This window comes from Phacochoerus africanus, chromosome 10 (assembly GCF_016906955.1).
Source record: "Phacochoerus africanus isolate WHEZ1 chromosome 10, ROS_Pafr_v1, whole genome shotgun sequence".
NCBI lineage: Eukaryota > Metazoa > Chordata > Mammalia > Artiodactyla > Suidae > Phacochoerus > Phacochoerus africanus.
The window spans coordinates 29252151-29271751 of NC_062553.1; the positions used below are offsets into that span (position 1 = coordinate 29252151).

General features: G+C 44.6%; 1 protein-coding gene across 2 annotated transcripts in view; it reads left to right on the forward strand.

Moving 5' to 3' along the window:
* The first annotated feature begins 3818 nt into the window (after window positions 1-3818).
* PGM2 (phosphoglucomutase 2) overlaps window positions 3819-19601 on the forward strand; it is a 35492-nt gene continuing 19709 nt past the window's right edge. For both annotated transcript variants that reach the window (XR_007137458.1, XM_047798515.1), the window contains exons 1-4: window positions 3819-3997; window positions 9257-9424; window positions 14475-14581; window positions 18809-18893. Coding sequence is in view for 1 of the 2 variants with exons in the window: in XM_047798515.1 (XP_047654471.1) it covers window positions 3881-3997; window positions 9257-9424; window positions 14475-14581; window positions 18809-18893 (477 nt within the window). In the remaining variant the exon portion in view is untranslated. The remainder of the gene's footprint in view (window positions 3998-9256; window positions 9425-14474; window positions 14582-18808; window positions 18894-19601) is intronic.

Consider the following 19601-nt stretch of genomic DNA (forward strand, 5'->3'; position numbering starts at 1 on the left):
AGCCTGGGAACCTCCATATGCCTCAGGAGCGGCCCAAAGAAATAGCAAAAAGACAAAGAAAAAAAAAAAAGGAAAGCAGATAGCTCCCAGGGTTACTGGGGGAGGGGGGAGAAGACCCCCCCCCCTTTCTCTATAGTCCTATGGGGGTTTTATTCCTTAAAGATGGGGAGGGTACCTTCGTGGGGTCCAGAAAGATGGCCTTGCTCAATTACCCATATTAGTCCTTGTCCAATAGGGTCTTAGGGGTGGAAATGTCCCCAAAGTCTCATTTTCTTTGTCCTTTAATTCCCATAAACTGAGTCACAGGGGATTAGGGATTAATGTATAGGAACACTCCCTATAGTAAACAAGGCCTGTGGGGATGTTACTCCCTGGAGCCCTTAAGCCACAAATGTTCATCAATGGCCTTATCAAAGAATGCATCCAAGCCCAGGCTCCTACACTGACCACCCGAGTTAGTGTTCTGCCTCATCCGTTTGTAATTCCATATTAACTAATGTAATTATATGATTAATATGCCTCTTTTATTACACTTCAACAGCTATCACAGAACCTGAATATATATTGTTTTCTTTGTTTAATTGCAATTAAATAAATAAGAAAAATAGAGTACAGAGAAAATGCACCAATCACAGGGGCAGCCCAGTGAATTCTTACAAAATGAACATACCTGAGCAACTACTGCCCAGGTCAGGAAATAGAACAGTTTCAGCATCCCCAAAGGCACCCTCTTCCTTCCCAAAGTAACCACTCTCCTTATGTTCATAGATTAGTTTCCTTCCCTTTTAAGTTGTAAATCTTAATGATATTGGAAAGATGTTACCAGAATTCTGGTTCTTGCTCAAGCAGCTGAAGAATGCCTGAGAACAAACAGGCAGCAAGCAAGCAAAGTCTTTATTACAGGAAAGCAAACAGCTCCCAAGAGCAGCTGGGAGGGGGAGAAGAGCCCTGCCTTTCTATTGTCTTATAAGGTTGTTTCGTTTTTGTCGTTTGTTTTATTTTTTGTTTTTTAGGTTTTTTTGTCTTTTTAGGACCTCACTGGTGGCATATGGAGGTTCCCAGGCTAGGGGTCTAATCGGAGCTACAGCTGCCAGCCCACACCACAGCCACAGCAATGCAGGATCCAAACTACGTCTTGGACCTACACCACAGCTCATGGCAACGCCAGATCCTCAACCCACTGAGCAAGGCCAGGGATCGAACCTGCAACCTCATGGATACTAGTCGGGTTCGTTAACCACTGAGCCACAACGGGAACTCCCTTACAGGGATTTTTACCCCTTAAAGATGGGGGTGGTACCAACGTGGGGTCCAGAAAGATATGGTTTTCTCCTATTGGCCTTGCCTAATTACCTGTATTAGTCCTGGTCCAATAGGGGACTTAGGGGTGGAAAAATCTCATGGTTTCTTTGCCTTTCTCTTCCTCTAAACTGAGTAGCAGGTGGTTAGAGATTAATGTCTATCTGGGCATAGGTACACTCCCTATAGTAAACAAGGCCTGTGGGGATGTTACTCCCTGGAGCCCTTAAGCCACAAATAGCCATATCAAAGAATGCATCAAAGCTCCTACACGCACTACCTCAGTTATGATTCTGCCTCATTAAGACATTAAAAAAAAAAGTGAGATATAACCTACATACAGTAATATTTACTCTTTAGCATGTACAGTTCTATAAGTTTTGATGAACATGTAGAATTGTTTTATCACAACCACAGCCAAGATACAGAACAATTCCATCAACCCCAAATTCCCTTGTGATCCTTGTAGTCAGCCCCTTTCCCCACCTCCAGTTCTTATAAACCACTGATATGTTTTCTATCTCTATATTTTTACCTCTTCTAGAATTTCATACACATGGAATGATCCAAGATTTGGGGGTAGGAGCCCAGCGGGAAGAAAGGACTGGCTTCTTTCAGTCGGTGTAATGTTTGTGAAACTCATCCATGATGTGTATAATAGTTCATTTTCACTGCTGTATGAATATACATAATTTATATCGATACATGAATATGCTATGATGTAGTTATCCATGATATTGTTTTTTCTTCTTTTCTTTTCTTCTTTTTATGGTCACACCTGTGGCATATGGCAGTTCCGGGGCCAGAGGTGGAATCAGAGCTGCAGCTTCCAGCCTCTGCCAAGGTCACAGTAATGCCAGATCCAAGCTGCATCTGCGACCTACGCCACAGCTTGTGGCAACACCAGATCCTTAACTCACTGAGCAAGGACAGGGATTGAACCCCACATCCTTATGGATAGTAGTCAGTTTCTTAACCTGCTGAGTCACAGTGGGAATGCCTATCTATTATAGCGTTGATGGACATTTGTCCAACTGGGTTGTTTCCAGTTTGGGGCTATTATAAAAAATGCTGCCAAAGACATTCTTGCACATACCTTTACATGTTCACTACATTCATCTCTTTTATGGCTTCAGCGAACCCAAGGTCATGAAGACGTACTCTTTACTAGTTTTCAGAAGTTTGTTTTACCTTTCACTCTTAGATAAATAGATCATGGAACAGCATGGAGAGTCCAGAAACAAATCTACATCATGTATAAATGGAATACTACTCAGCCCTAAAAAATGAAAAATTGCTATTTGCAGCAACATGGATGGACTTGGAGGACATTATGTTAAGTGAAATAAGTCAGAGAAGGACACATACTGTACAATATAACCTATATGTGGGATCTAAAAAATACAATAAACTGGTGAATATAACAAAAACTAGGCAGACTCACACATATAGAGAACAAACTAGTAGTTACCAGTGGGGAGTGGGGGGAGGAGCAGTAGAGAGGTTGGGAGTAAGAGGTACAAACTACTGCATGTAAGATAGGTTACATGGATGCATTGTACATCATGGAGGATATAGTCAATATTTTAAAATAACTATAAATGGGTTTCAACCTTTAACAGTTGTGAATCACTATATTGTACACCTATACGTTTAATATTGCACAGCAAATATACTTCCATTTAGAAAAAAAGACGAAGAAAACACTACATGAAGATGCAAACTATTCCATTTAGAATGGATAAGCAGTGAGGGTCTACTCTATAGCACAGGGGACTATATCTAATCTTTTGAGAGAGACCATGATGGAAGACAATATAAGAAAGGGAATGTATATATGTATGACTGGGTCACTTTGTTGTACAGCGGAAATTGGCACGACATTGTAAATTGACTACAATTCTAAACAACTTAAAAAAGGTTGGGCAGAATTTAAAACAACAACAAGCAGAAAACAAACAAAAAACACTGAGGAGTTCTCTTGGAGCATAGTGGGTTCAGGTTCTGGCCTTGTCACTGCAGTGGCTTGGGTCCCTGCTGTGGCAGGGGGTTCAATCCCTGGCCCAGGAACGTGTGCAGGAGCAGCCAAAAACCAAACCAACCAACCAAACAAACCCACTACACGTATAGGGACAGTTCATTTTTTTCAGAGATAGCACTGCAGAACAAAGGAAAAAGACTTTATTTTCAATCAGTGGTGCTAGGTCAACTGGAGAGCCAGTGTGTGTGTTGGGGAGCCGGGGGAGCCTAGACCCTTCCCCAAATCACTTGACAAATAAATGTGCATTCCAGGTCAACTGTAGATCTGTGAATGGGGGTGACCCTGGAGCTTTCAGAGAGGCCGGTAAAAACAGCAGAGTCCCTTCCACCCGCACCCCCCAAAGGTCTGCCTGGCTGAGAGCAGGTGCGGGGGTGGGAGGTGCTGCACGTGCCCGGAGGCGTGCTCCCGGGCCTGCGCGTCATTTTCCGGCGGACGCCACTGGCTCCGGAGCCGGTCCTCCGGCCCCGCCCCACCTCTCCCCGCCCTGCCGGAAGGACCGTCTCGCCGCCTCCTGAACTTGGTGGTGGTGGTAGCGCGGGGATGGAAGCGACGGCAGATACAGCGGCGATGGCGGTAACCGCGGCTCCGGGAAGCGGCGGCCCCAGCGTGGACGCCCGGCTGGACCAGGAGACGACCCGGTGGCTGCGATGGGACAAGGTGAGGGGCGCCAGGTGGGCTGGGAGCGCCCGGAGGAGGTGCGGGGCCCTCCTCCCGCTCTCCTGGCTCCGAGCCGCCTTTCCTGCCGCGAGTGCGGGTCGGTGTCGCGGCTTCTTTCATTCCCTCCCGTCCCACCCCGGCGGGGCCGCTCGGATGCCACTGGAAGACCGAGCAGGCGGACGCCGTGGCGGATTGGAAGTTTGACCGGGAGAAGTTGTCCCGGGACAAAACCAGACGTCTGGCGGGCCGGGATCACACGTTCATGAGGCTGGGAGCGAGCCGGGTTGGTCAGCACGCGGCCGGGCTCCGGGGTGTTGTCTAATTGAGACAAACACCTGTTCCTGCCCCTCGGACCGGGCTTGTTCTCAGCACAGTGCTGTACCCACAGGAGAGACCTGAAGTGTTTGAGTCATGAGGGAGGGTGCAAGCCCGGTGTGCAGGGGCCAGGCCTTCCGCTCCACCCTCCGGCCCCTGCACACATCCTGTTTCTGGATGCTATTGGCAACTTGTGGGGTGGGTTTTCTTAGTAATTCTTGTAATTCTTTAGGAAGGAAAAGGTCTCCGTTTCTGATAACTCAGTAACTGGCAGTGTGTAGAAATCTTTTAAAGTCATAGTAATGAATTCATTTCATAGAACTTTCCCTTTGAAGAAAGAGACACCCACCGACCCACCATTGTTCCTCTTCCTGAGGCTCTTGGGAACTTGACAGCAGCACTTGCCAGGTGCTGGGTTGCAGACGTGGGTTCTCCCGCTCGGGCCCGCCTGGCTTTTTGCTGAGAAGAGGGGAAGCCCTGAGACACAGCAGCCCTTGCCTTTCTTCACCCTCTGAGGTGCTAGAGAAGAGGGCGTCAGGGACCCAGCTCTGATTGGCCACCACTCCCTCTCTCCTTTGTCTCTCGATTCCTGCTTGTTCCTCACGCAGGCTGTTTGTATTCCAGGAAAGTTCGCCTCTGCTCTATTCTGCTGAACTCTTGGCCTTACTCATGTTTCCGGGCGGAGTCGTGTAGAGAGGCCTTCCCTGGCTCTCAGTGATAAATTATTTCTCTTGAATACTCTCCCCCAGTGGACTCTTTTTTTCCCCTCATAGCACGTCCTGCGCTTGGCCCAAAACAAAACCACTTGCATGTGGCTTTGTTTCATGTCTGTCTCCAGGGCTGACCTCAAAGCATGAGATCCCTGCACAGGACTGGTTCTCCTCCCAGGGCTCAGCACTTAGGTTAATACTCTGCTCCCCTGCTATGAAATTCTTTAAAAGATTTTGAATAAAGGGTCTCTCTCTCTCTTTTTTTGTTTTTTGCACTAGGCCCCAACAAATTGCATAGCTGGCCGTGCTCACTCCTTCACTAGCCTCCATGGTCCACCGGCCTGCACAGTGCAGTAGCCACAGGAGAGACCTGAAGTGTTTGAGTCATGAGGGAGGGTGCAAGCCCGGTGTGCAGGGGCCAGGCCTTCCGCTCCACCCTCTGGCCCCTGCACACATCCTGTTTCTGGATGCTATTGGCAACTTGTGGGGTGGGTTTTCTTAGTAATTCTTGTAATTCTTTAGGAAGGAAAAGGTCTCCGTTTCTGATAACTCAGTAACTGGCAGTGTGTAGAAATCTTTTAAAGTCATAGTAATGAATTCATTTTATAGAACTTTCCCTTTGAAGAAAGAGACACCCAAAATTTCCACAAATTGTATCTGGTTTACAGAGAGTTGCACTGGATAGAGGCAAAATGGCCTTTTCTTTCTTTCTTTTTGTCTTTTTTTTTTAGGGCCCCACTCGTGTCATATGGAGGTTCCCAGGGGTCTATAATTGGACTGCAGCTGCCGGCCTATACCACAGCCACAGCCACGCCAGATCCGAGCCACGTCTGCCATCTACATCACAGCTCATGGCAGTGCCAGCTCCTTAACCCACTGAACGAAGCCAGGGATCAAACCCACAACCTCGTGGTTCCCAGTTGGATTGTTTCCACTGTGCAACTGCAGGAACTCCAGCCTTTTCATTTTTAAATTGCCACTACTCTTGTTCTTTCCTCGTCTGGTCTGTTTCTCCTTTGGCTTGAGACAGCACCCCAGCTAAGAGCATTGCAGCCTCTGGTCTGGTTGCCTCAAGGGCAGGATGCTGGACATTTACCCACCGCATTTCCACGGCACCTCCATCCCTGTTCCTCTCGATGCTGGATGTCACTTCCAATGTCACTTCCAATGTCACTTCCAATGTCACTTCCAATGTCACTTCCAATGTCACTTCCACGGCTGATTCTGATCTCTGGAGCCCTCTGGACTTTTATTCTTATCTCTCTGCCTCTTTTGGTTTCCCTCAGGCTGTTTGGTCTCTTATAGATATCAAAGGCCAATTAGAGTTTTCTAAACCCTCGCTGGATGAAAGAATCGCCCATAGATATTTAGGCGTGACCTTGAAGTCTCCTGTGTTTTCTTATTCAATCAACAAATATTTATTGACCCTCTTTTAGGTTCTAGATCTGAGCCCTAACCTGGGGGCACCTGACATTCCGATAGGTCAGATTGTGAACTGATCAGTAGCTATTGCTCTTAACCAAAATGATGGGCTTTTACTCCTGTCCTTCTGAATCTGGAGCAATCTGGAAATGTGGGCTTAATTCCAGAAAGCCAGCATTTTATTGCACTAGCCTTTCAAAGTTTAGTTATGTGGCTACGTTTTACCTGCATGTTCATCTACTGGGATGATGATTCTAAGGTAGAAATAAAGCACTTTATTGTTAGCCTGAATTCTAAATTCGAACGTTTGATATGGAATTAATGCAATTGTTGTTTTTCTCCATTCTTAACATTTTCTGCAACTCTTGTAGAAAAAGGCAATTTCTTTTTTTTTAAATTAAAGTATAGTTGATTTACAGTTTTGTGCCAGTTTCTGCCCTGCAGCCAAGTGACTCAACGGTACACCCATGTACATTCTTTTTTTTATATACTTTCCCGTCGTGGTCCATCCCGGGAGATTGGATATAATTCCATGTGCTATACAGCAGGACCACCTTGTTTATCCATTCTAAATGTAACAGTGTGCATCTAGAAATAGGACAATTTAAAATGCACTTAAATGATTCACATATGTCTATTTGAAGCAGTTATTGTAATAGAAAAGGCACTAAGTTAATGCATATCGTGCAGTTTAAGCAAGATACTTAATCTCTGAGGCTTCTCTAGCTATAAAATGGGGTTTTTGTTATTTGCCTGCCTCTTGTAGTGATTACCCATTCCGATTTGACCAGGTATGTGAAAATATTGTACAACATTTTTTTTTTTTCTTTTTAGGGCTGATCTGCGGCATATAGAGGTTCCCATGTTAGGGGTCTAATCGGAGCTGTAGCTGCTGGCCTACGCTACAGCCACAGCAACAGCAACGAGGGATGCGAGCTACATCTGCAACCTATGCCCCAGCTCATGGCAATGCCAGATCCTTAACCCACTGAGGGAGGCCAGGGATCAAACCTGTGTCCTCATGGATGCTAGTCAGATTCATTTCCGCTGAGCCACGACGGGAACTCCAGTATTGTACAACTTGTAAAACACTACCAAAGTAAGGTGTGGATTTAAATTATTAAGGTTATCACTCTCTGGGAAGATTAGAGGACCTTAGGGAAGAAAATGAACGTTTGCTTACGACTACGTGCTGGATAGAAAGGTGTTTTACCTTAATTTAATATAAACCTTCCCAAAACCACCTTGTAAGGATGGTTCTAGACTGTTCCAATTTTACAGATGAAAAAAGTGAGAATTCAAAAATATAAATAGGAGTTTCCATCGTGGCTCAGTGGTTAATGAATCTGACTAGGAACCATGAGGTTGCGGGTTCGATCCCTGGCCTTGCTCAGTGGGTTAAGGATCCAGCATTGCCGAGGGCTGTGGCGTAGGTCACAGACGCAGCTTGGCTCTGGCATAGACCCACAGCTACAGCTCGGATTAGACCGTTAGCCTGGTAACCTCCATATGCTGAGGGAGCAGCCCTAGAAAAGGCAAAAAGACAAAAACAAGACAAAACAAAACAAAACACTAAATAAACTGCTTGAGTATAGAGTTGGTGAGTGGTGCTCTGGCTGGGATTCCATTCTAGGTTGTTAGACCCCAAAACTTAAATATTCATTCCGTTTTTCCAAAATTGCTTACCTTTGTAGGAAAGAGAATAATACATTCTAAAAGGGAAACTGTTTCCTTTTACTCACAACACGTCTGACATTAAATGTGAGTTTTTCATACCAAGTCATTTTCCATTTCTCTGTGGATACCAAATGGCTGTCTTTATAATTTAACTCAATTCTGACACTTAACTTCCTTGAGTGGGTACAGATCCCTCAGCTTAAGGGCTCAGCTCCACAAGACTGACCCCACCTCAGATACCCGCAAAAAGTCCCAGGTTGGAGTTCCCTAGTGGTCAAGTGGTTAAGGATCCAACGTCACTACTGTGGTACAGGTTTGATCCTTGGCCCCGGAACTTCTGCATGCCTCAGGTGCAGCTGAAAAAAAAAGTCCCAGATCCCAGGTTGTCACCAATACTTCTGACCAACTAGTAATAAGTCAAGGGTCCCATGTTCCCCTCCTCAGGTTTGGTGATTTGTTAGGACAGCTCTCAGAACCCAGGAAAGCACTTTAATTACTATGACCAATTTTGTTATGAAGGACACACCTCAGGAGCAGCCAATTGGAAGAGATGCCTAAGACAAAGTTTGGTGGGAAGTGGTTCAGAGCTTCAGTGCCTCGCATAGGCACAGTTGATTAGATCTTTGGCTATTGGTGAAATCTCCAGCCCCACCCTTTCTTGGAGGGCAGGCCTTATCACTTGGCTGGCTCTCAGGAGCCACCTCATTATTAGGATAAACTGGGGTACGGATGAAAGGGTTTTATCATGACTAACAGAAGATGCTCCTCTCACCCTAATCATTCAGGAAATTTCAAGCGTTTTATGACCTCTTTGCCAGAAACTAGGGACAAAAAGTAAATATATCTATTTCTTATTATATCACAGTATTACTCATAATGTTCAAAAAACCAACGTCATATTTCAGATTTCAAAAGCATCACAATTGAAAAGCCTATATTATGTGTGTGCATTTCTATATGTATGCATACATGCTTTTCAAATACACACATGCACACACGCGCGCGCGCACAATTTTTTTTCTCCTGTAGGTTAGAATTAGTGTGTTGTGGTTTCTTCTGTTTCTTTTTGTTTTTATTTCAGATTTCTCATGTTACTCACTTGACTATATCTGGTGTATGCATTACTGTTTTGTAGAATCCTTTAACTAGGGAGTCAGTGAAACGACTACTTGAAGAAGATAATAAAGAAGAACTGCAGAAATGTTTTGGGGCTCGAATGGAGTTCGGGACAGCTGGTCTCCGAGCTATGATGGGAGCAGGAATCTCTCGTATGAATGACTTGACCATCATCCAGACTACACAGGTACCCCATCTTTTCTTTCTTGTTATTCTTAACGTAGCCCCATTGCTAAAAGACCAACTGAGGCATATTAAAGATTTCAAGATTTCATTTGAGCAAAAATGTGTTTGAATCAGGCAATTTCAAACTGGAGGTGGCTAGGATCTCTTGGGGAGAAAAATTTTGACCTCTACCCTTCTGGATGCTTTGGCTGGTCTGTTGAATAAATGAGCATAAGATAGATTAACAAGAGCAAACAAATTTAGTTACACATACTCAGGAGCCCCATAAAGACAGTGAGACCCAAGGGCAAGTTCAGCGGTTGAGGTTTCAGGCAGTAGAAGAACTTTTCAAATATATGAATTTTTTTTCAAATATATGTTTTTATATCTATATTTTTCACAGGAGAATAGAAGAGCAGATGTTTGGTAATTAGATGTTTGCCTGCCATATAGATAAGTCTTTCAGATTAAAAGCTATCTCTGGTAATAGCTTTGTTCCTGGGTTGGGCTCCATATCTGAATTCTTCTAGGTAGTTAAGGAAGAGGTAAGAGTTTTTCTTCAATCTGCTCAGTGTTGATTGCCTTCAGTTCACAATGATGCATCTGGCAGAGAGGCATATTTGGGCTCCCCCTCAGCGCACTCCACTGACAGGGGCTACTGGAAAGACTTGTGTAGAGGAGAGGCAGAAACAAAGCAAGGAGAGTAGATTGGCTATAGCTCTTTGGGAAAGCCTAGTTGGCTCTTTGTGATTGGCTCTCCTTAGGTTGTGATTTCTTAGCCTTGAGGCTTTTCCAGGTTTAGGTTTTGGCTTGCTTGGTAGGCTCCTAAGGCAGTAAAGCCACCTCAGTCCTATGGCCAACTTTTTAAAGTAATTTAAGCCCAGGCTCCTTTTGTATTTAACAGCCCTAATTTGCTGTATTATTAGTAGTAGTAGTAGTATTTTTTTTTCGGGCCACTCCCATGGCATATGGAGATTCCCAGGCTAGGGGTCTAATTGGAGCTACAGCTCCTGGCCTAAACCACAGCCACAGCAACACCAGATCTGAGCCGCATCTGCCACCTACACCACAGCTCACGGCAATGCTGGATCCTTAACCCACTGAGCAAGGCCAGGGATTGAACCTGCAACCTCATGGTCCCTAGTCAGATTTGTTTCCCCTGCGCCATGACGGGAACTCCAGATCTAACCTGCTTTAGTGATGAATGAGTCTTTTGGGTTTGCCTGGGCACAGGGAATTACACATTTAGGTCATAAAGTTAGGCTTGCGCAGTCAGCTGAAGCAGTACTATTTCACAACTCCTGCAGCAATTCTTTCAACCATTCATTTATTCATTCGACAGATTTATTGGGTGCCAGGAATTGGAAATATAATAATGCCTAAAACAGACAGACATGAGGCTTTCATTCTAGTGCAATTCCACCAACTAAGCTGACTGATTTTTATGTTCTAATTTTTGTTATAATTGTACCCATGCAAGCATTGAAAAGCTTTTCCAAGGGCCATAATAACCAAGAGTTATTTGTTCCATTTAGTTTTAATTTATAGTATGGAAATTATTGCTAAGTGCCCTTGCCTTCATTTGTGAATCAGTCTATCAGAGTCTAGACCGAACTTTTAGGAATAAAGATGAAGCCTTTGACAAAACAGCTGCCACTGCGTGTGGAGAGTTCTGTTTGTGAGGGAAATAAAGTAGAACAGATTGTTCTGTGTCTTCAACTACTTAGACTTGTTAAAAATGAAGGTCCCTTTAATTCTGGGAAAGAAAAGGCTGGGAAAATTGACTCCTGGTGATCACATGTACCTTACACACACCTCCCAGCATAAAGGCCGGGTTGGTCCTGTTGTCCCAAAACCCTAGGGAAGTTTGGCATGAGAGTACAGAGTTGCATCACATTAGGGAAGCCTGTGGGATGGGATATATTGATGCGACTATCTTTGGGGAAAATCCAATTGGTCACACCTCCTGTTTGGCCTCATCGTTAGGGGATTCTGAGGGATTCTAGATGAGCCTAGAGCCTTTACTCCTGTATTCATCTACGTCTAATTTCTAGGAATGATGAAATCTATGCCTAGAAAGGTCTTTGGACCTATCTTACACATCCTCCCCACTACAGGAACTGGCCTCTTCAGGCAGTCGACCCTGTGATAGCTAAGAATCCTACGACGGGAGTTGCCGTCGTGGCGCAGTGGTTAACGGATCCGACTAGGAACCATGAGGTTGCGGGTTCGGTCCCTGCCCTTGCTCAGTGGGTTAACGGTCTGGCGTTGCCGTGAGCTGTGGTGTAGGTTGCAGACACGGCTCGGATCCCACGTTGCTGTGGCTCTGGCGTAGGCTGGTGGCTACAGCTCCGATTCAACCCCTAGCCTGGGAACCTCCATATGCCTCGGGAGCGGTCCAATAGCAACAACAACAACCTCAAAAGACAAAAAAAAAAAAAAAAGAATCCTACAACGCTAAGACGAGTTCCTTTAAGGGTCATCTGATTCACCCTGCCACCCCAAGTGGGAGTCATTTCCTCTGTAATCCACCCGAAAGTGATTGTCCCGCCTGCCCTGGAACATTTACACAATAGGAGACAAAGATGTTTAGAATCAAGACAGTTTTAAGAGAGCAGCAGACACATTTTTTAAATCTTAGGAGTGGTTTCAGAATTGGAGGAAAAGGATTTCCAGGAAAAACAACCCCGGCTTCCACCCTCAGCCTTTGGTAGTGTGACCTTGCAGAACGTGCCGGCTTTCACGATGGCCCAGGCACCACTGCCTGCTGGTCTCTAGTGTTTACCCCCATCCTCTTGGTCCCCCCCAGATCTATCCATTTGTACTTAAGAAGCAGATCTGTGTGAGTCAACGTCCTAGTGGGAAACAGGATATAGATTAGAGGGAAATTTTTTTATTGTTTGCCTCCTTGGTAGAGGTTATAATTTCTTAGGTTTCTTACTGAGCCTGATACATCAGTGATGGAGAGTTCATTGTCTTCTGAAATAGCCATTTTATCTTGAGATCATTCTCACTGAAAATGGTTTCTTTTGGTAGCTTTTACATATTGGTCATAGTTTGACCGTTTGAAGCTATATAAGGTTTCTTTTTTTGTGTTTAGTGATAATATTTTGCTTCCTCAGTGAGTCTCTTTTCCATGAAAAGCATGTTCTCAAGTCCTCAGCCTCAGCCAGCCCCGGAATTTTTTTATCTTTTTTTTTTTTTTTCTTAGAGGCGCACCTGCAAGCATATGGAGGTTCCCAGGCCTACACAGCCATAGCAATGTGGGATCTGAGCTGCATCTGCGACCTACACCACAGCTCACAGCAACGCCAGATCCTTAACCCACTGAGCAAGGCCAGGGATTGAACCCGTGTCCTCATGGATACTAGTCAGGTTCGTTAAGCACTGAGCCACAAGGGCAACTCCAGCCCCGGAATTTTTTAGAGCAATTAGAAGGTGATGGAGATTTTTAGACTAAGGCTGAATACCTTTTGCCCCCTTGAACACTGGGGCCACAACACAGGGGCTGAGCAGGTCCAGGGAGAGGGCACTGTCGCTGTTGTAAGCCTTAGAGTATGAGCATCTGGGTGCTTCTGGGGAGCCCCAAAACCAGTACACCTGGGTTCATATTATCTTGGGTCACCCAACCTTAGAAGTCATGCCCAATGCAATATTTTTGTGCAAGAAAGACTAAAGGCTTTCTCAATCGGTACTGCCCTGGCAACAAAGTTGTGAAGTGCGGCCCTACTGAAAGTAAGAGTTACAATTCTTTTTTATGAGACCTCCTTCAGTGAAAGTGAAGTAAGTAATATGAACCATCATTATACCCCGTCAACCAGAGCTCTTTCTGTTCTGTAATAAAGCCTTTTTTTTTTTTTTTTTGTCTTTTATCTTTTTAGATCCACACCCGTGGCATATGGATGTTCCCAGGCTAGGGGTCTAATCAGACCTGTAGCTGCCAACCTACGCCACAGCCACAGCAACGCCAGATCCAAGCCGCATCTGCGATCTACACCACAGCTCACAGCAACGCCGGATCCTTAACCCACTGATCGAGGCCAGGGATCGAACCCGCAACCTCATGGTTCCTAGTCGGATTCGTTTCCGCTGTGCCACAATGGGAACTCCAATAAAGCCTTTTTTGTCCAGTAATCTAAACTTCTTGAATTCAGAGTTCACTGTTTTCTAATCCTCTATATTTCGTACAGTTGTGATGTGATGTAACGTCACACGAAGATGCATTATGTCTTCCTGCACTCAGGTGCAGGGATTGTGTGTTCCGCCCTTTCCGGGCAGGTGCGAATAGCCCAAACTCTGCACAATTTGTATTGTGTAACCGTGGACTAATAGAGCTTCCTTACGACCTGCCTGCTGGAAAACAGTATCGCAAACCAACAAATAGAACAAGTTTAGATCAGTTGCCTGTCAAAATCCTGTCACGCGTGCTGAGTTTCTCTGACTTGGTGATGTACAGAGCAGGTGGAAATGTCTGAAACACCGCCCTGCCCTCAGACATTTTAGACTGGTGTAAAAGAAGGACTTTGAAGGAAAATGACAGTAAAAACAGTGCTCATAACAGCAAAGACATAGTGCTTCTCCGGTGTTGGATTCTTAGCACTTGGTGTGTTTTAGCTCATTTACCTGTTATCCAGTCCTTTGAAGTAGGTACTGTTGTTACTCCCATTTTACAGAAGAGGAACTGAGGCGCTGAGAGATTAAGGAACTTGTCATTTGCTCATAGGTGGCGGTGGAATATAAGCCACAGATTTTTTGTGCTTTTAATCCAGCACTGAACCACCTCCGACCAGATCCAGGCACAAATCTAGGCTCAACTATTCATGTCTTTGAAACTGGGCAAGTCCCTGAGCGTCTCTGGGCCATAGCTTTTTTGGGATTTTTTGGCAAAGTTGATCTGGGATTAGAGATAGTAAATGCCGTGTGTCCAGCATAGTACCTATTACATACAAGTAGATAATAAATAAAGCTATTATTTTCCTGTTGTTCAGTTTGCTTAGTTACTGAGGGATTTTAATCCTCTCTGTTACAGTGTTCTCTTGATACATACTCTTGATTCATGGGATATTTTTTAGGGACTTTGCAGATACCTGGAAAAACAATTCAGTGACCTCAAGCAAAGAGGTGTTGTGATCAGCTTTGATGCTCGAGCCCATACAGCAAGTGGAGGCAGCAGCAGAAGGTACGTAAAGATATTTGGGAGACTTTTTTTGTAGTGTATTTTGTAGTTTTATTTGCAATCACCCTTTTTTTCTTCTTATCTTTTTTAGGGCCGAACCTGCAGCATATAGAAGTTCCCAGGCTAGGGGTCAAATCGGAACTATAGCTGCCGGCCTGCACCACGGCCACAGCAACGCAGGATCCGAGCCTCATCTGTGACCTACACCACAGCTCATGGCAACACCAGATCCTTAACCCACTGAGCGAGGCCAGGGATCAAACCCATGTCCTCATGGATACTAGCCGGGTTGGTTAACCACTGAGCCACCACGGGAACTCCTGCAATTACCCTTTCAGTAGCTTGACTTTAAATATATTTTTTCAGCTACGTTGCTTAACTACAAAAATGATGGGCAAATTCTCTTTGCAACTTTTGGGAATTCTGGTTTTATGTTTGGATTAAGAAAATGAGATTATTTAGACAATGTATCTATCTAACGTATCTAATGTATCTATCTAATGTAATTTTTCTTAAGTGGCACTATTATTTCTCTTTCTTTCTTCTTTTTATGTTATTTCTTTCTCTTCCATGATTTGTAAGCCGCATGAACTCCTTCCTTCTTAAATGACCGTCAATCATAAGCTGCACTCTTGTAGCATCCCCAGACTGATGGGACTGTTTTGATGACAGTGCTTTCGGCAGATGATAGTGCTGATGGTAACAGTGCTGAGGGTGATGGTGGTGGTTGTGAAGGTGGTGGGGGTGATGGTGTGGGGTGATGGTTATGGCAAGAGTGAAGGTGGTGGTGGTGGAGGTGATGGTGATAATGGTGGTAGTGGTAACAGAGTCATTTGAGTGATAAATGTGAGTTAGGCACTTTGGTATTTAGTCCTCAGAACAATCTATAAAGTATGTACTTTTATCTCTTTGCTCTAAGATCATAAAGGGAGACAGGGCATCACTATTTGTTTTTATTATTTTTTTATTTTGGGGGCCACACTTGTGGCATATGAAGGTTCCCAGGCTAGGGGTTGAATTGGAGCTACAGCTGCCAGCCTACACTACAGTCACAGCCGTATCAGATCTGAGCCACGTCTGCGACCTACACCACAGCTCAGGGCATTTCCGGATCGTTAACCCATTGAGTGAGGCCAGGGATCGAACCTGCATCCTCATGGACACTAGTCACATTCGTTTCTGCTGAGCCATGACAGGAACTCCAAGGCACCACAATTTAAACCTAAAGAGGCTGGTATGAGGGGGTCAGCAAACTTTTTCTATAAAGGGCAAATAGTAAATATCTTACACATTGTGGGCTCCACAGTCAGCCGCTCAACTCTGCCATGTAGCATAAAACAGCCATGAGCAAATCATGACTGAACAGGCATGGGGTGTTCCAGTAACACTTTATTTACAAAATGCGCTGGAGTTTGCCAACTATTGCTCTTAATCGCATTATAGGACCCTCTTTTTTACTTGGACACTTCCTCAATTATGATTAATTTTTATTGTTCTAGAGTACAGGAATTAATAGTTTCTTAGGTTAGAAGAACATACAAATATTTAATATTAATGAAAAGTCTCATAACTTTATAGTGCTGGGTGAATTCATGGAGTCCTAATCTTTGCTTATCATTAGCTTCTAATCTAAGAAGGAAGCATTCATGGGAACAAATGTGTACTTGTGAGGAAGGGAGCATGGCCAGGGCAAAAGTTCAGTGATTTCCGCTCCTCGATTGAACCCGGGGTGATATAAAATAGTGGGTCTTGAGCGCCAGGCTCAAAAATGTGATTTTTGTCAGTAAAGCAAGAGAGAAGCCATGTTGCTCAGGGATTGACGCATAAGAACTACATTCATGAGAGAATGATGTATAAACCTCAAGAGAATCAGTTTGTCAATTTTCAGTTAGTGGTTTTACAGTTAGAATTAACATCATACACATGCTTTTCCAGCCCCAGGGGCAGGTCAGACCCTCTAGTCAAAGCATGCGCAGTCCATGTATGTGGCTAAGGGTCTGTTTAGCTTCTCAAATTTCTTCTTTTTGGGCCAACTACTCTGCTGCAGGTTGGCACTTCTTTCATGTATGTTAACATTGTCAATTAAGGGGTAGATATTTTTGGCTTTGGCCTTGGGGCCATATTGGTTCCTCAAAGTAACGGATGTTACTGATTTTATTTGTTTATGGTTCAAGTCTCAGAGTTTGATGGCATGGAGTGGAATGGAGCTCAGGATTGCTCTCATCACATACAATAGCAAGATATTTAGAGATTGTGACAAATATTAAACCAGTGCATGTTAAAACATTCATGATGAGTAAATGGAATTTTCTTAGACTTGGAAACTTATTGTAGTCTCAGAATTTTACCTAATAAACAATTAGTTCTTTTTATCTTCCAAGTTTAAAATATCTGGTGGGGAGAGTTCCCGTCGTGGCGCAGTGGTTAACGAATCCGACTAGGAACCATGAGGTTGCGGGTTCGGTCCCTGCCCTTGCTCAGTGGGTTAAAGATCCGGCGTTGCCGTGAGCTGTGGTGTAGGTTGCAGACGCGGCTCGGATCCCGCGTTGCTGTGGCTCTGGCGTAGACCGGTGGCTACAGCTCCGATTCGACCACTAGCCTGGGAACCTGCATATGCCGTGGGAGCGGCCCAAGAAATAGCAAAAAAGACCCAAAATAAATAAATAAATAAATAAAATAAAATAAAATAAAATATCTGGTGGGGAACATAAGCAGTAATGTTAAGCATATGCAGAGAACACACTGAATCCTTTTTGTGCACATTTGTAGTTGAGTTCACTCAACTGTGGTGAGTGTCGTCTCCTTTACTAGCTTTAAGAAAGTGCTTCTAAGGTCAGCTGTGGTACACGTTTCCTGTAGGTAAATGTGACCTCTGTTCCTCCTCATGAATGGGATGTGCATTTAATTCAGATTTTTATTTATTTATTTTTTTATTTCTTATTTTAATTTTTTTGTCTTTTGTCTTTTTAGGGCCGCACCTGCGGCATATGGAGGTTTCCAGGCTAAGGGTCTAATCGGAGCTATTGCTGCCGGCCTACGCCACAGCCATAGCAACACAGGATCCTTAACTTACTGAGCAAGGCCAGGGATCGAACCCGCAACCTCATGATTCCTAGTCGGATTCGTTAACCACTGAGCCATGATGGGAACTCCCAGATTTTTTAAAATTCTTTTTTGCTAAATGTTGTTTTTATGACTTCCCTCTATATGTAGGGGCATAATTTTGACTGTCGAAATCATTTTTTATATTACTGTTGCTACTCGGGATTTTAATGCTTGAGTTGTTTAAGATCTCTTCTTTTGGCCCCAGCCAGCTCCAGGATAGTGTTCTATGAAGTTAGAGCTCTGGAAATATCTGAGAGAATGATTTGTTTGTTTAATTTTGTAATAGTATAAGATGACTCATTGGAAGTCGGTTGCTCCTTTATTGTGTTAAAGTATTTGACGCCTAGCGTGAAGAGAGACTTGATTCCATGTTCTGCATCCTGCCTGAAGCCAGGTGCTGTGGAAATTGAAAAATATGTCAACTCATTAAAGGACTGAGTGGAGCCAAGATGTATATATGTCATTTACATGTGTCATATACATCTGTGTGTCACCCACATATCACATGCACACATGCCATGAGAGTATGTTTCATAGACGATGACATCAAATTCAAATGCTAGTCTTTAGGGCGTGTACTGGATGGTGACAGCTCGAGACCGAGGTTTCTCCATCTCTGCACTCTGGACGTGTGACTTGTCACTGAGCCAGATCACTCTTCTTGTGGCCATTGCCCCATGCAGTGTGGGCTGCTTAGCATCCCTAGCCTCCACCTACCGGCTGCCACTAGCATCCTACCTTGGAGACAGCTAGAAATGTCTCTAGACAAGGCAGATGTCCCACAGAGGCCTCATGGCCCTTGGCTGAGACCACCAAGATGGAAGGGAGCTGAGAGATGTGGGTGCAGGCCGGGCCCAGCTGCTGAATGGCTGCTGGACACGAGACTAGTGGTCTGGCCTTTCTTGGCTTTCATCCATTTCTGTAAAACAGAGAGGCGGGGCGGGCTACCTCCTAAGGTTCCTCCAGCTTTAATGCTCTTACCAGCACAGGTGTCATCACAGTTTTCCTCCATCTGGCTGCCGTACTCAACCCAAAGAAATGGTTGGGCCTTCGTTTCCTTCTTCCTTGTCACCCCCGGTCCTGATGGCTCCACTCTCTCTTCTCCCCGTCACTCTGCATTTCCAGGTTTGCCCGGCTCGCCGCAACCGCGTTTATCAGCCAGGGGATTCCCGTGTACCTCTTTTCTGATATAACCCCGACCCCCTTTGTGGTAAGTGAACTGTTTGCTTCTATGATTTTCTGTCCTGGGATCAAGGATGGGATCTGGCCGAGTTTTACAGTCTTTAGTGCTCTTGGGATTCAGGTATTTGAAGGACAAAGGGCTCCTTTTATCAGGAATTCTCCAGGTTCCCCCTGTGGGTCAGTGGGTGAAGGATCCAGCATTGTTAACTGCAGTGGCTTGGATCCCTGCTGTGGCACGGGTTCGATCCCTGGTCCAGAAACTTTTCCATGCTGTGGGCACAGCAAAAATAATAATAAATATCAAGAATTTTGTTTCCAGGAATGGTCCTCCACATCCTTAGTAATATTTCTTTGGTATTCAACTTCTGTCTCATCAGAATTGATTATATATATATATATATATATATATATATATAGTGCAGTGGTTTAAAAGGAACTTAACCCACTGAGCCTGATCCTTTAAACCACCATACCATAGCGGGAACTCCAAAATTGATTTTTTTTTTTTTGTCTTTTTGCCTTTTCTTGAGCCGCTCCTGCGGCATATGGAGGTTCCCAGGCTAGGGGTCTAATCAGAGCTGTAGCCACCGGCCTACGCCAGAGCCACAGCAATGCAGGATCCAAGCTGAGTCTGCGACCTACACCACAGCTCACGGCAATGCCGGATCCTTAACTCACTGAGCAAGGCCAGGGATCGAACCCGCAACCTCATGGTTCCTAGTCGGATTCGTTAACC